The sequence below is a fragment of the Mesoplodon mirus genome, assembly GCF_964341445.2.
Source record: "Mesoplodon mirus genome assembly, chromosome: X".
Classification (NCBI taxonomy): Eukaryota; Metazoa; Chordata; class Mammalia; order Artiodactyla; family Ziphiidae; genus Mesoplodon; species Mesoplodon mirus.
This window is the reverse complement of record NC_138981.1, coordinates 40,848,973-40,864,170: the sequence shown is the minus strand read 5'-3', so window position 1 is coordinate 40,864,170 and position 15,198 is coordinate 40,848,973. Positions and strand designations below refer to the sequence as shown.

Genomic DNA, 15,198 nt, shown 5'->3' with positions numbered 1-15,198 from the left:
GCACCAACACTCGGTATTGTAATCAAATTTGTCAACCTCAAGTCCGTGCCTCTTGGGGAAGAGCCCAAGATAAGTTTCAGTTACACTCCCCGGTTTTATATACAGAATTGTTTGTATGTGTGCACTTTACTGGAGAGATTACATGGTTTTCTACAGAGTTTCAGAGGGACCCATGTCCCAGAGAAGAGCAAGGACCACTGCTTCAGGTGTTTGGCTTTCTTATAATGGTACACACAGTGTTTATTTGAGCCAAGATTTCTCTTGGGAAAGCTAAAACTGCTGGGTAGCTGTCTCTATTTTTGAGAAGCACATTATGGAAGGCCTGAGCACTCTGGCATTTTGCTAGTGCTGATGCATGTTGGGTAATGTGTTGGCAATGTTCAAAATTACACGCCCTAAGAAAAAGAGATTACATTTATTGGGATATTCTAGATGCCTGTGCTAATTTGATCTCATAAACACTTACATGTCTACAAATTGAAAGAGTGAAAAAATTGGAACAGGAAAATAGATTTTAGCTGTAGGCGTTATTCTGCTTTGGAAACAACCTCTTAACGTCAATGGTGTGTCCTGATGGTTTGCCATGTGATACAGCTGGAAATGGCTAATACAAGCAGCAGAGGATTAGGGGCACAAAATCCTGCATCCTTCTCAACACACTGTTATTCTTTGATGTAAATGTATGGGCTGGTTTTGGAAACTCTCCCCTGTGGAGGCCTCTGTCTCCATCAGCATGTGTATTTACAACAGATTATGAAAGTAAAGAGGACAAAGATATTGATCAGGTTTTGGGGGGGAAGAATTACAATTTTCAGCTTCCTAGTTGAAACATTTTATTTTTTTCAGAAGATACTAACTTCCATTGTATTTAGAAAACATTCAGTCAGTCTTCTGTCTCAGATCCTGAAGAAGTCCTCTTCTTATTTTAAGACTATTTGCCTTAGTCAATTTAGGCTGCTATAACAAAGTACCATAGATTGGGTGGCTTATAAACCATAGAAATTTATTTCTCATAGTTCTGGAGGCTGGGAAGTCCAAGCTCAAGGTTGCTGGCAGATTTGGTGATGCTGTCTGCTCACTGTATCCTCGCCTGTGCAGTCCATCTCAGGATGCTTGCTGGGGCCTCTGCCTGAAATGCTCTGCCCGCCACCCTGCTGAGCACATGGTTTCCCCCTCTCCTCTCATCTTTTCCCTCAAATGGTACCTTCTCAGTGAGGCCTTCCCTGTCCACCTTATTTAAAATTATAATCAACCCCAAACCACAACACCCCCTCTTTGGCTTTCCTACTCTCTTTTTCTTCATAGCACGTATCACTGTCTAATATACGACATGATTTTCTTCTTTATTTTCTTTAGTGTCTGTTTTGTTTGTTTATTTTGGTTACACCTATTAGAATGTAAGCTCTCAGGAGAGCAGAGACTTTTGTCTGTTGTCACTCACTACTGTACCCCCAGAGCCTGGAACGGTGACAGATACATAGGAGGTGCTCAAGAAGTATTTGTTGACCTATGTGATTTTAAAATTTCTAATAGCTGCATCGAAAAAATAAATGAATAAACAGGTGAAGTTAGTTCTTGTTAATCCTCTCGGGTAGCAATGGGGGAGCTACAGCATTATTGACATAATAAACTGCACATATTTAAGGTATAGAGTTTAAGATTTGACATATGTATACACCTGTGAAACCATCCGCACAATCAAAGGTCTTTGTGCCCCTTTGTAATTATATATGTTTAATAGTATATTTTGTTTAACCCAATTTATCAAAGATAGTCATTTTTACGTATATGAAATTGTTAGTGAGGTATTTAACATTTTTTCATACCAAGTTTTCAAATTCCAGTGTGTTTTACACTGTGTGTAAAGAAATATTTGTTGAATAAATGAGTGAATGAACTGGCATGGAAGTCATTTGAGTATGGGCTGGACTGGTCCTTGCCTGGGATCAGGAGGGAGAGCCACGGAAAAGATCTGGCTGGTCGTTGAACCCATCATCAGCTTCTACCTGGTTTGTAAGAATCTCAAGTGGTTACTGGGTCAAAATGTCTTCCAGAGACCTTCTTTACACCAACTGAGCAGTGGCTCATGGAGCAGAGATCTAAGTAAGAGCTTGAGCTCTGAATGCACAAACCCAAGGTTACATTCTGTTTCCCCTGGCGTGCAAGCTGTGTGACCTTTGAACAAGCTTCTCAACCTCTCTGTGCTTCAGAACTCATCTGTAAAATGAAACATACAATTAGCAATTTACTGACTGAGTTGTTGTGAGAATTAAATTATTTAATTAAAACCGTCAGCCTAGTGTCTGACAAATGGTGTTCAATAATTAAGAGGCTGGGAACTTTCATGATCAAGAGTATTGGCCTTTGAATGTCTGAATTGCAATCCTGCTGCCACTTAGCAGTTGTGAGACCTTGAGCAGACGATAATTATTTCACCTCTCTATGTCTCAGCTTCTCCATCTGAAAGGGTGGCTGTGAAGATTAATGAATCAATACATGTAAAGTGCACAGAGCAAGGCCTGAACGGGGTAAACAGTCTCTCTCAGCTGTTGTCATTATTGTTTGTTATGATTATTATTCCTGCAAGGCTTTGCCTAATTTCTCAGCCAGTACCATCCCCATCTTCCCTGTTTCTCCCTACATGGATGATTCTGTTGCAGGAAGGGGGACCCCTTCCAGGGCCCAAGAGTGGGTTCTTGTCTAACACTCGGAAATGAGTTGTCCAAGGAGACACACATGCTGACAAAGCAAGAGACTTTTTTAGGAAGGGGTGCTAGGCGGAGAGCAGGAGGGTAAGGGGACCCAGGAGAACGGCTCTGCCACATGGCTCACAGTCTCGGGTTTTATGGTGATGGGGTTAGTTTCCAGGTTGTTTCTGGCCAATCATCTTGCTTGGCCCCTAGTCTGACTCAGGGTCCTGCCTGGTGGCGTGCGAATCTCTCAGCCAAGATGGATTCCAGCAAGAGGACTCTGGGAAGTTGGTCCTTTCCTCCCTCTTTTGGCCCCTCCCGAATTCACCTAGTTAGTTTTCAGTGACAGCACCATGTTCCTTATCAGGACCTTCTGTTGTGAGACAACTCAGGCAATCGGGGTCTGGCCAAGGCGGGTGGTTTCAGTCAACGGTTCCCTAAACAACTCCAGACCTTTTCTGTGCTAAGCGCTGCTGGCCTGTTCCAAAAACGTTGTCACTGTTGTCTGCCCTTTCCTCCAGCTTCACCCATGTGATGATGCAATCAGAACCCCGTGCTGGGGCTTCCCTGGTGATGCAGTGGTTAAGAATCTGCCTGCCAATGCAGGGGACATGGGTTCGAGCCCTGGTCCAGGAAGATCCCACATGCCTTGGAGCAACTAAGCCTGTGCGCCGCGACTAGTGAGCCCGTGCACCACAACTACTGAAGCCCGTGCGCCTAGACCCCACGCGCCTAGAGCTCGTGCTCTGCAACAAGAGAAGCCACCGCAATGAGAAGCCCACGCACCGCAACGAAGAGTAGCCCCCGCTCACCGCAACTAGAGAAAGCCTGTGCGCAGCAACAAAGACCCAATGCAGCCGAAAATGAAACAAATAAATAAATAAATATATTTAAAAAAAAGAAAGAACCCCTGTTGACCACAGGTTCCAAGTGCTTAGACATGAGAACAGATAAACAGAGGAAGAAAGCCATTTGCCTAAGTAGAGCTTCCTTCCTTCCTCCCCCATAGGGTAGATTAAATTTCTTTTCTTCCAAACTGGAAATATAGATCAAAACTTAAGCTTGGTCCTCCTGTTTTGTTTGTGGCCCAAGGATAGTCCTTTCCAAGAGCTGTAAAAGTCATTGAGTTCTAGAGAGGCCAGATGGCCTGCTGCACAGTGAGGAGGGCGACATTCCCGTGAACAGCAGAGGAGACACGGAAAGGGAAAGGTCACTGTCGAGAAGTGGGATCGAAGAAAGGCCAGGCCACCCGTTCTTACTGCAGAGACCGGGGTCAATGTGGGGAAATAAGATGGCAAAAGGGCTTCCCAGATGCGACAGACTTCAGGGTGTGCGGTCTTTGCCTCAGAGAACAAGGGTCAGGAGAAGAGCAAGACATCTGGAGCATCAAAGTTGACATTAGTGATGTGCTTGCCTCCAAGCCAGCCCGTCTCTGAGAGCCCTGGCCCACTAGTTAGGGGGAGAATTGAGAAGGCAGATTTCAGATGTTTTTACTGAGCCTGCCAAAGCTCTTAGGCTACAAAATAAGGCCTTGTGATAATCGAGTTGGTTGCTGGTTTTCAGCAAGTCTGCTTTAAAAAGTCAAACACAAATCTTCATGCCAGGGTGTCTGATTCTAGGAATTTACCCAAAGGAGATCAATCAAAAATGTGGGCATGGGGGGCTTCCCTGGTGGCTCAGTGGTTGAGAGGCCGCCTGCCGATGCAGGGGACACGGGTTCGTGCCCCGGTCCGGGAAGATCCCACATGCCGCGGAGCGGCTGGGCCCGTGAGCCATGGCTGCTGAGCCTGCGCGTCCGGAGCCTGTGCTCCGCAACGGGAGAGGCCACAACAGTGAGAGGCCCGCGTACTGCAAAGAAAAAAACAAACAAACAAAAACTTCTCAAATCGTGCATTTAAAATAGTTTCTTTGGTGTAAATTATACCTCAGTAAAGTTGGCTAAGAAGTGTGATAGTTAATTTTATGTGTCTACTTGGCTAGGCCACAATACCCAGATATTTGATCAAACACTGTTCTAGATGCTTCTGTAGAGGTATTTTTTTTAGATGAGTTTAACATGTAAATTAGACTTTGAATAAAGCAGATTGCCCTCCATAATGTGAGCAGACCTCATCCAATCAGTTAAAGGCCTTAATAGAAAAACACTGAGGTCCCCAAGGAAGACGGAATTCTGCTAGCAGATGGCCTTTGGACTTGAACTGTGACTCTTCCCTGGGTTTCCAGCCAGCCAGCCTGCCCTGTAGATTTTGGAGTTGCCAAGCCTCTACAATTGCCTGAGCCAATTCCCTACATTAATCTCTCTCTCACTGCCCCCCTGCCCCCCTCCCGACACACACATACATCCTATCGGTTCTGTTTCTCTGGAGAACCCTGACTAATACAAGAAGAAAAGTAAGCCTGTATGATAACTCTTCCCTGAGAATCTTAGGGCCTTGTTGGGGAACAAAGAACAATATGACCATAGAATTAACTATTAAAATAGTTTCTGTAACTACAAAATCAGTGTGAGATGAATCTTTGCCAAATGACTGAGAGTTATTGTGAGATCTTGGTTGACTGTGGACCTTGAGTTACTCCAATTTGGTTGCAAGATGATGTCAGAATGCATGGCCTGACTTCTGACTTAGGTTTTCAAATGAACCTAAAGTGGTTTTTGTGGCTGTACCTGAACTGCCATTAAGTTAAGCCTCCCAGAGATGACATACAAGCTGCCATGTTAGTAATCCTTGGAGAAATATATGCCCTTTGTCTCTGTGTCGAGGCGTCCCTGGTCTTCTGGGAGAACCAGGCAGTGTAAACATGTCACAAAGAGAACCTTGAAGTTGTGTCTCTTTTTTTTTTTTTTTTGGCTGCACTGCTCGGCGTGTGGGATCTTAGTCCCTGACCAGAGATCAAACCCCAGCGATGGCAGTGAAAGCGCCCGAGTCCTAACCACCGGACCACCAGGGAACTCCCTAAGTTGTCTCTCCTTTCTGCTTTGACCTTGATCTCTGGGAACTCCTGTGTTGACCTAACGTATCTGATTCCTTGGAGAAGCTTGCTCGGCCCTGTTTTGTGGCTCTTCCTACAGATACTTGCATTCCTGCAATCGGTTTTTCATCCCCTTCTAACTTGTATAATATTTATAGTTGTCATTTTCTGACCCTCCACCATGCAGAGTCTCCTTGGCTCTGAGATACATGCAAGTATTATTGGCAAATGAGATTAGGTAACCCCACTTCTGTACTGGCATTTACATTTTACATGATAAGTGTTCCAATTTCAGAGAGAAACCTTTCTATTCTGTTTGGTGTGGCACCAAATTTCTTTAGGTAACAGGGAATTTTGCTGGAAATCTTAACGCTAAAAAGTTAAGTTGGGTTCTGAGGACACGAAGGAACTAAAACACTTGAGTGTATGTCACATATTGATAACATGATTTTGCTTACAGGTATTTAACAACGTGGCATATTTAACTACTTTTCCATTGTAGTAAATGTTCCCTTTTAAAATTATCTTGTATCTCACAGGGCAAATCCTACGCCTTCAGGGGCGCATTCCCACCTGTGTGGAATCCAATTGCCTACCTAGATCATAACAACCTTTGGAGGACGATGGATGACATGGGACGAGAGGTAAAGCTTCCTAAGCTTCTTTGATGACATTTGTATTCTTCATAATAAGTTCAGTCCTTAAAAGAAAGAAGGTGAAGCATGTCAACAGTGCCTAGCACATTGTGTAGCACAGTAACTTGCAGTAGAGATTTGTGAGATGAATAAGTGAACTTGTTTCTAACCTCTAAAAGAATGACATGTCCAACAGGCTGCAATTTGCATACTACTGATGAGGGGGGAGAAGATCTTCTGTCATTCAGCTTTCCTGGGATGATGTTTCTAATTTAGAATAGCCTCAGGACATAGCAAGTAAGACTTCTGGGTCTTTGAGTCACCACCATGCCCAAACCTGCAGCTCTTGAGTAAACACACACAGAGCTTGACCTGAAACTCCAGTTTAGACACGATCTGGTACATCTGTCTGATCTTTGTTAATGAGTTGATTTTTTAAAATTATTATTTATTTATTTTTGGCGGCGCCAGGTGTTAGCTGTGGCACGAGGGATCTACGTTGCCACGTGTGGGATCTTCAGTTGTGGCATTTGGGATCTTTTAGTCGCAGCATGAGAAATCTTTAGTTGTGGCATGCGAACTCTTAGTTGCGGCGTGTGGGATCTAGTTCCCTGAGCAGAGATCGAACCCGGGCCCCCTGCAGTGGGAGCGTGGAGTCTTAGCCACTGGACCACCAGGGAAGTCCCAAGGAGTTGAATTTCTGAATTGTTCTTTCTAAATTATAATAGTAACTTAGTAGTTGACATTTGGAAGCAGCCTGATTACAACATAGCCTCCATTTATAGCACAGGAAAGGTTATCAAAAATTAAATATGGGGCTTCCCTGGTGGCGCAGTGGTTGAGGGTCCACCTGTCAATGCAGGGGACACGGGTTCGTGCCCCGGTCCGGGAAGATCCCACATGCCACGGAGCGGCTGGGCCCGTGAGCCATGGCCGCTGAGCCTGCGCGTCCGGAGCCTGTGCTCCACAACGGGAGAGGCCACAGCAGTGAGAGGCCCACATACCACAAAAAAATAAATAAATAAATATGGATAGAGTGAATAGGAAATCTACACAGACAACATGGATTGCGCAGTAAAAAACCACTATTGGGGGAATTTGGAAAACTTGCATTTTCCTTCTTTAAGTTAGAGTTTTGAATACTATTGAAATATTTATTTAAAATGGAAAATTACATTTGCTTTTCCCCTCTGAATTGTCATCTGAATGTAGATTCCCAGTGATGCCCCATGGAAGGCGCCCCTTGCAGAACAGTGGGACCACATGACGATGAAGGAGCTGCTGGACAAGATCTGCTGGACGGAGTAAGACTCGCCATTAGGCACAGGCATTGACTGTGACTCTCTTTCAGGTTTATTTAGCAGTTCCGTTCAGCAGCTATGAAACAAGTAGCTGCTTTGTGTCCATAACCACACCACTGGGCCAGGTGGAGTGCTGAAAAATATTGGAACCATGTCCTGCCCTAAAGATGTCTGTACATCAAACCTACTTCTTTGGAATAGTTTTGCATCACAAAGGTCATATTACCCCCTAAAGTCCTTAGGACAGACCACATTGTGCCACTTCCCTTATTTAGAACAGTTTAAAGATCTCACTTATCAAGCTGTCGATGTAGGGATACTTGTAATACTCCTCACTGGTGGTCAAGTATGGAAAGAGTGCATCAGCACATGCATTTCAAACACCTGTGGGATGGAGTGGAATTCTTCAAGGCTTTGAAGAGGAACTTCTAGAGAAGTTCACAACTGTCCAGGAAACATGGATGACTGGACTGACTGCTCCCCCATTAGGTAGAAATGTGTAGCATTGAAAGAAAGTGTTCATGAGTCAAGTATTAAATTATGGTTGGCAGAGGTGGGAACTATACATGAGCTGTGGAAGCTGTATAGACAGACAGCGTGGAAAGGCCTCCCTGCTCTTGGACAGCAGGGAAAAAGGAAAGGATGGTAAGGGTTCCATCTCAAGCACATGGTGAATTTGTGGTAAGCAAAGTAAGAAAATGGCATTGCTATGAGACTGTTTGCCCATGCCAAACAGCATTAGTTGGGAATGTGGCTCTGGGGTTGATGTCTTCATTCTCTAGGCATTGTTGGGGGTGGGGGGGGGAGTTGGAGCACTGGCAACTAAAAGTAAAAAGTTTTTAAGGATATCTGAATCTAAGATATAGAAATAACCAAAAGACATAAAATGTACATACTTCTTCATACATAAATTCAACTTCTTAGAATTTAGCTTAAAGAAGGAGAGAAGAAAGAAGAGAGGGAGAAAGGGAGAGAGAAAGGGAGAGGGAGATTCAAAGCATTATTTTTAAAAGGAAAATCTAAATGTCACATAATAGAAGACTGGTTAAATTAATTATGGTTTGTCCAAAAACTGGAATACTCTAAAATCTTTAAAAATCGTGTTGAAGAAGAATATTTAATGGCTTGAAAAAAATCATACTATTAAACAGATAGAAAAGCAGGCTGTCATCAAGTATGTACAGTGTGATATATCATCTCATTTCTAAAAAGAAAACTGTACATTCACTGCAAGCAACCGAGATCCATCAGAATGTTTTTTAACATCTAATATTACAATGCAAACAGTTATCCACGTCATTAAAATTCTTCATCAAACATCATATTCATGGTTGCAGACTATTCCATGGGAAGTGAATACCATAATGTGTTTATTTATTATCATTTGACGTTTTAGTTACTTCCAGTTTTTAATCATTACCGTTATTATTATATAATACTCTATGATGAACATGTGCCTCTCCTACGTCTTCAGCCTTTGAAAGCAACCAATTTTGAAAGAGTAAAACCCTTTTATTGTCACGAAATCAATGCCTATTATTAATTACATCCTTTTTAACACTTATACTATTTACCACTCTGTTTTAGAATGTAGTTTGTAATACAACTTATTTTGTTTGTAATAAAATTGCAGTATTTACTTTTAAATTTTATACATGAGATTTTCAAAATATAGTGAGTATTTTTTACCTGCATTTGTTTTATAACTCCTGTTATAAAAAGCTTTTAATAAGTTCATTAGGTCTTCTCTCTCCAGAGAGCTTTGAAGCTCATTGAAGATAAGACTAATTATATTTCTTTGGTCTCACAGAGATCTGAGTTTTTCTGCCATAGTCCTTGGCCTAATCCTCCCCTTAGTGAATATTCTAGGCTGTTGGCTGACAAAATAAAGCATTCTGAGACGTTAGGAATATATGAACACAAAGTAATTTTTAAATTTTTCTTAAGCAAGATAAGCATGATATCATTTCCTGGTTTTAAAGGAAGTAATCCCCAGAATATCCAACCTACCGTGGTTCAAACTAAAGCACAATCATATGTTCAAAGACTAATGTTGATCGTTCTTTCTGTTATCTTTTATAAAGTGGTTTTCAGAAATAGACTAAATTTATGATGTAGTCACAGCTGTGTAAATACACTTTTTAAAACCTATAACTAGAAAAAGAAATGCACCAAAATGAGTCTAGGGATTATCTTTTGGGAGGCAGAAATGTGGAAGATACTCATTCTCTCATCTTTTTATTTTATGAATTTTCCAAATTTTATATAATATGTGTATATTTTTCATGTAGAAAACATAATAACGTTTATCTTTTAAAGAGTCAACAGGGCAAGGAACACGAAAATATTATTGCACTAGCTTCCTTGGCCTTCCATCCCTCAGATATTTTTTTTCTCATTTCTTTTCTCAGTAAAGCTCCTAGAATAAATCAAATAAAGGATTAGGAATGGCCTGGCCCTCCAGAGACAAATTACTTTTAGATCTCCCTTGATTTCAAACCAGGGTTATTTCTTTCTCACCAAATTGGCAACAGTAACAACTAGAATCACAGCTCTATTTTTATATTTAATATTGGTTATCTAGCTAGGGCAACATTAGGTTTTAGTTATTTATGACTCCCTTATACCATCCGAATTCACCTATACAATAAAGAACAAAGAAAACGGGACATCAGGAAGCAGCAAAGGATGTTTTCACTTTGAAGCAATATTTTAAACCAATCTTTGGATATTTGTTTTAGATAGAAGCCAAAAATTGCCTCTGCAAAGAAAGCATGAGTCAGCAATTTCCATCCCTTCAGTTATCATGAGGAATCTTGCAAAACTAACTTGAAGTCACTTCAACATATATGTTACACTATTTGCAGGCTTAATGACGGGGACCATCACAAAAGTGCTACAAGTAACTGGTATGTGTGTTAGGTGTGATTCTACAAACTTCCAGAGTCAAGGTACACTAGGGTAGAGGGGTGTCCCTTGGTCAATATTTGTCCCTTCAAGGTTGTCAACTTACTGATTTTAAAGCATTTTGAGGTATTAAAAGCATGAAGTTTGAATCAGGTATGATGTGGTTTGCAGTTGTACCATTTAGTGAGCTGTGCACTACATATTATTAACTTCCCTGAGACTCAGTGTTTGGGTTTGTGAACTGGGGAAAAATAATGACTGTCATTTTTGTGACAAATCGATAAGACAATGGGTTTTAAAAACCATGGAGTGTGAAAGAGTTCAATAAATGGAAGACAGTATTATTTATTCCACCCATTGTCAGCACTACCAGGTGGAAAATTCTGCTTCAGGTATAACCAGATTAACAACATGCAAACTTTATGTCAAAGTCAAAAGCGGGATTGGCCCTAATTAAAGATATCCCAGAGTACACATTACTACTGGTGAATTTTAGGATCTGTTAGATTTCACTGGGCTGTTGGAATTGCATGAGATCATTCACTTTCTGGTGTGGCTTCAGATAGGACATAACCTCTCATTTACCTGCCAACCTCAAGCAAAAGTTCGTCTATCTATACTCTATTAATCGCTTTTTCCCCTCATCCATTCTTTGAGCTGGTCTTCCATTAGACAGTAAAATAACTGAATAGATAACTGTGACTAATTCTGTACTTGGTACAGCACCTAGCATATCCTTTGAGCATTATGGATCATTTAAAAATAATGTTTAGGGAGTTTCCTGGTGGCCTAGTGGTTAGGATTCCAGGCTTTCACTGCCGTGGCCTGGGTTTAATCCAGTTGGGGAACTGAGATCCCGCAAGGTGTGTGGCATGGCCAAAATAAATAAAGAAAGAAAAGAAAAGTAATGTTTAATTGATATTTCTCATCAACCATGTATTCATTCAGTCATCTAACAAGTAATTTATTAAGTGCTTACTATGTGCCAGTCACTATTTTAGTAAAGAGGATACTATGGTGAGCAAGAAAGTTAAGATCCCTGTCTCACTGATTGATATTCTAGTGGGGGAGACAGCAATAAAAAATAATAAACCAATAATTAAGATAAGACAGTGAAAATAGTTTTAAAGCTACCACACTATGGTACAATGATAGAGAATGCCAGGGTGCTGGGAATATAGAAGCTGGTGCTCATTTTTATAGACATATAAGAGTTCATCTTTCTGAGAGGACATTAGAATAAGTAGAGAAGGTACAGGATGAGATAGGAAAGGTAGGCATGGGCTAGATCACTTAGGACTTTGGAGGCCATGGTAAAAGATCTGAATCTTATTCTGGTTTTGATAGGATGCCACTGGAAAGTTTTAAGTGAGGGAATGACATGACTTGATTTACACTATAGAAAGAGCACCACGGAGGGGAGGGCAATAAAAAGCTTTTGGCTTCAAGTGTAGTAAATAGATATTCAGTGAGGACAAGTGGAACGAGAGAGACCAGTCTGGAGGAAATAATTCTAATCATCCTGGCAAGAGGTGATGCCAGTTTGGTGGTGATGAAGGTGGAGTGATGTGGTGAGAGACAACAGGACTTCCTGATGGAGGATGGTGGGAGAGTGATGGAAAGAGAGAAATTAAGGTTGATTTCTGGAGTGTTGGCCTTAGCAAGTGGGTGAATGGTGATGCCTTTTACTGAGATGGGGATGCCTAGGAGAGTAGCAAGTGTGTGGAGAGCAATCATGACAGCATAGCATATGGAATACATGCTGATTCTGAGCTAGGTCTTTTGATTAAGGGGAAAATATGTCTCCTATTCCCCAAATCTCTGATGTCATGTTTTATAATATTAGATTCTAGTGACAATTTTCTGCAGCTTGCTAAATTGTTCTCCACTTAGCCAAGTTAAGTTTACTGCTTGAATAATTTCCAGAGAATGAAGAAGATGCTCCCCTGCATTTGCCAGCTTTGCTCTTGTTTCTTCCTGAGCAGATCTTCGAAGCAGCTTGCTACTCTCTTTGTGAACCTGTGTGTCACCGCAGAGACCCATGAGGTCTCCGCTCTCTGGTTCCTGTGGTATGTGAAGCAGTGTGGGGGCAGTGCCAGGATCATCTCAACAACCAATGGAGGGCAGGTACCCATTCATACCCCGACCGTTGAAACAGAAAACCACCACTGCCTAAAAAAGATTGGCATCATCCTTCAGTCATGAAAGGATGGAACAGGAGGCAGGCTTGTGGCTTTTAGAGCTTAATCATAGCAGCTCAAAGTGACTTTTGAAAGGGACAGTCTGTTGTTAAGTACCCAGTGTGACAACCCAGTGGCCAATGTCATTTTAAAATTAGGCTTGTCTCCTTTTTTTATGTACTTTGCAACTTTCAATTTGGATATACATCCGATGATTATTTGGTAAGTTTGTAAGAGACCAGCTGATGAACATAACTTGAGTACTTCTTGGAAAGCTGAACAAAAAACGTCAGAAACGTATTTTCAGTTTAAAACACAAGCACCACATGGAATTCATTCATTCATTCATTCATTCAGTGCCTAGTTCCTGAACCCCAGCCTCGTATAATGTGCTGTGCTGGGCACAGTAGGAAATGGATTCGAGTTCTTAGCTAATTTCCTCGACAGTCATTTTCCTTTCCTTCCCTTCCTCTTCTTGCCCCCTCCTCCACCTCATCACCCTCTTTCTTCTCCTTCTCCCCTTCCCTTCTCTTTCCCCTTCTCTGTGACCTTCTTCCTAGACCTATTTGAAATAGTCTTTTTAAAAATTAACTGAACTGAAAATTTAGGAGAAGACAGTCAGCTCAACTGTGGGCGTGATCACGCAGAACATTTGGAAGCTTTTGCAGGTGGGTGCGGTGAGGTGAAATGGCCTCGGTGGCCACAGAAACAGCAGGTACCCGACCCAGGGTGAGACAGACTGTAACAGGGAGTAAGCTGGCCTGGGGATGGGTGGGCCAGCAAGATTCTGAGACTGAGTAACAAGGAAACAGGAAACAGGCCTAGGTGTGCTCAGGCAAGTGGTGGCCTAGCAACTCAACCAAAGGATGCAGGTAGGACACAGAGCAGGGGTCTCGGCCAGGCAGGTGGGACATGAGAGTCAGGCTGAGGATGTCCAGCTGAGTTTGGAGTCTGGGAGTCCATCAGAACATAGCCTGGAAGGCTCGAAAACGTGTAAGTTTGTTGAAAGCCAGCAATCATTGGTTAGAAAACAATGGTGAAAGACACCACCCACAATGGCAGCATGAAACTGTATATCTCACACAGTAAAGATATGTGAGGAAAACTAGCAACTTAGCAATTTATATCCATTCCTATATTTCCTACCCACCTCTTGGGTCCTTTTTTCTTTCCAGGAGAGGAAATTTGTGGGTGGATCTGGTCAAGTGAGTGAGCGGATAATGGACCTCCTTGGGGACCGAGTGAAGCTGGAGAGACCTGTGATCCACATTGACCAGACAGGAGAAAATGTCCTTGTGGAGACCCTAAACCACGAGATGTACGAGGTAACCAAGAGCCTTAAACCAGGGAGAAGAGACAAGAGTCCCATAGATAATCAGAGCTTAAATAAAGCGAAAAATACTCTAGGCTTCGTAGACAATGCCTTTGCCAAAAGCAAAAAAGCTACCTCTATCTGAAAGAAAGGAAAACAGAACCATAATATTTGGGGGTGAGGGGGGAGATTTACAAAACACATATTATCAACCCTCTGTATTGGGCTCCTACATAATTAGAAAATCAAAGAAAATATTTATTTGATAAATATCAAGTGCCTCCTATGTGCCAGGCATTATTCTAGGAGTTGGGAACATAGCAGTGAACAAAACAGATAAAATTGTCTGCCTTCATGTGGCTTACATTCTAGTAAAGGAGAAAAGTTGTAATCAGATATATAAAATATAGACTATGCCAAATAGTAATGAGTACTGTGGAAAAAACCAAGCAGGGGAGGCAGAGAGGGTGTGCCAGAAGGTGAGGTGGGACGATTGGTCATGCAATTTTAAATAGGTCATCAAGGAAGGCCTCACTCAGAAGGTGATGTTTGAGCACAGAACCCAAGGAGATGAGGGATTGAGCCAGGTGGCTCTCTGGGGAATAGTTTTTCAGGTAGACTGAAACAGCCAGTGCAAAGGCCCTGAGGTAAGAGCAAGCCTGGCATGTTGAAGTAACAGCAAGGTAGTCAAAATGATGGAATTAAGAGGATTGAGGGGAAGAGTAACAGAAGATGAGATCAGAGATGTGACAGGGGTTCCTTTCATGTATGACCTTGAAAGTGACTGTAGGGAACTTAGCTTTGACTCCAAGTGCGATGGGAAGTCATTGGAGGTTTTGAGCTAGGGAGCAACAAGAGTTCATTTTGATTCTAACAAGTTTGATTCTTCTAGTTTCTCTTTTAAGAAGAGATTGAGTGGGGGATGAGGGTAAATGGGGGAGAAACATTAGAAAAAGAGCAAAAACAGCCCACCAGCAATGTTTAACCACGCCGTTTTTCTTCCAGGCTAAGTATGTGGTTAGCGCTATTCCTCCTGTTCTGGGCATGAAGATTCATTTCAATCCCCCTCTGCCAATGATGAGAAACCAGCTGATCACTCGTGTGCCTTTGGGTTCAGTCATCAAGTGCATAGTTTATTATAAAGAGCCCTTCTGGAGGAATAAGAGTGAGTACTTTTCTTTGCTTAAAAGGTCCAAGAAACTT

The 15,198-nt window shown here is 42.1% G+C and overlaps 1 protein-coding gene across 1 annotated transcript in view; it reads left to right on the top strand.

Moving 5' to 3' along the window:
- Positions 1–15,198, top strand: part of MAOB (monoamine oxidase B) — a 102,155-nt gene that overhangs the window by 65,314 nt on the left and 21,643 nt on the right. Inside the window, exons 4-8 of the mRNA XM_082610004.1 lie at positions 6,200–6,304; positions 7,508–7,599; positions 12,489–12,630; positions 13,859–14,008; positions 15,001–15,160. Coding sequence (XP_082466130.1) covers positions 6,200–6,304; positions 7,508–7,599; positions 12,489–12,630; positions 13,859–14,008; positions 15,001–15,160 — 649 coding nt within the window. The remainder of the gene's footprint in view (positions 1–6,199; positions 6,305–7,507; positions 7,600–12,488; positions 12,631–13,858; positions 14,009–15,000; positions 15,161–15,198) is intronic.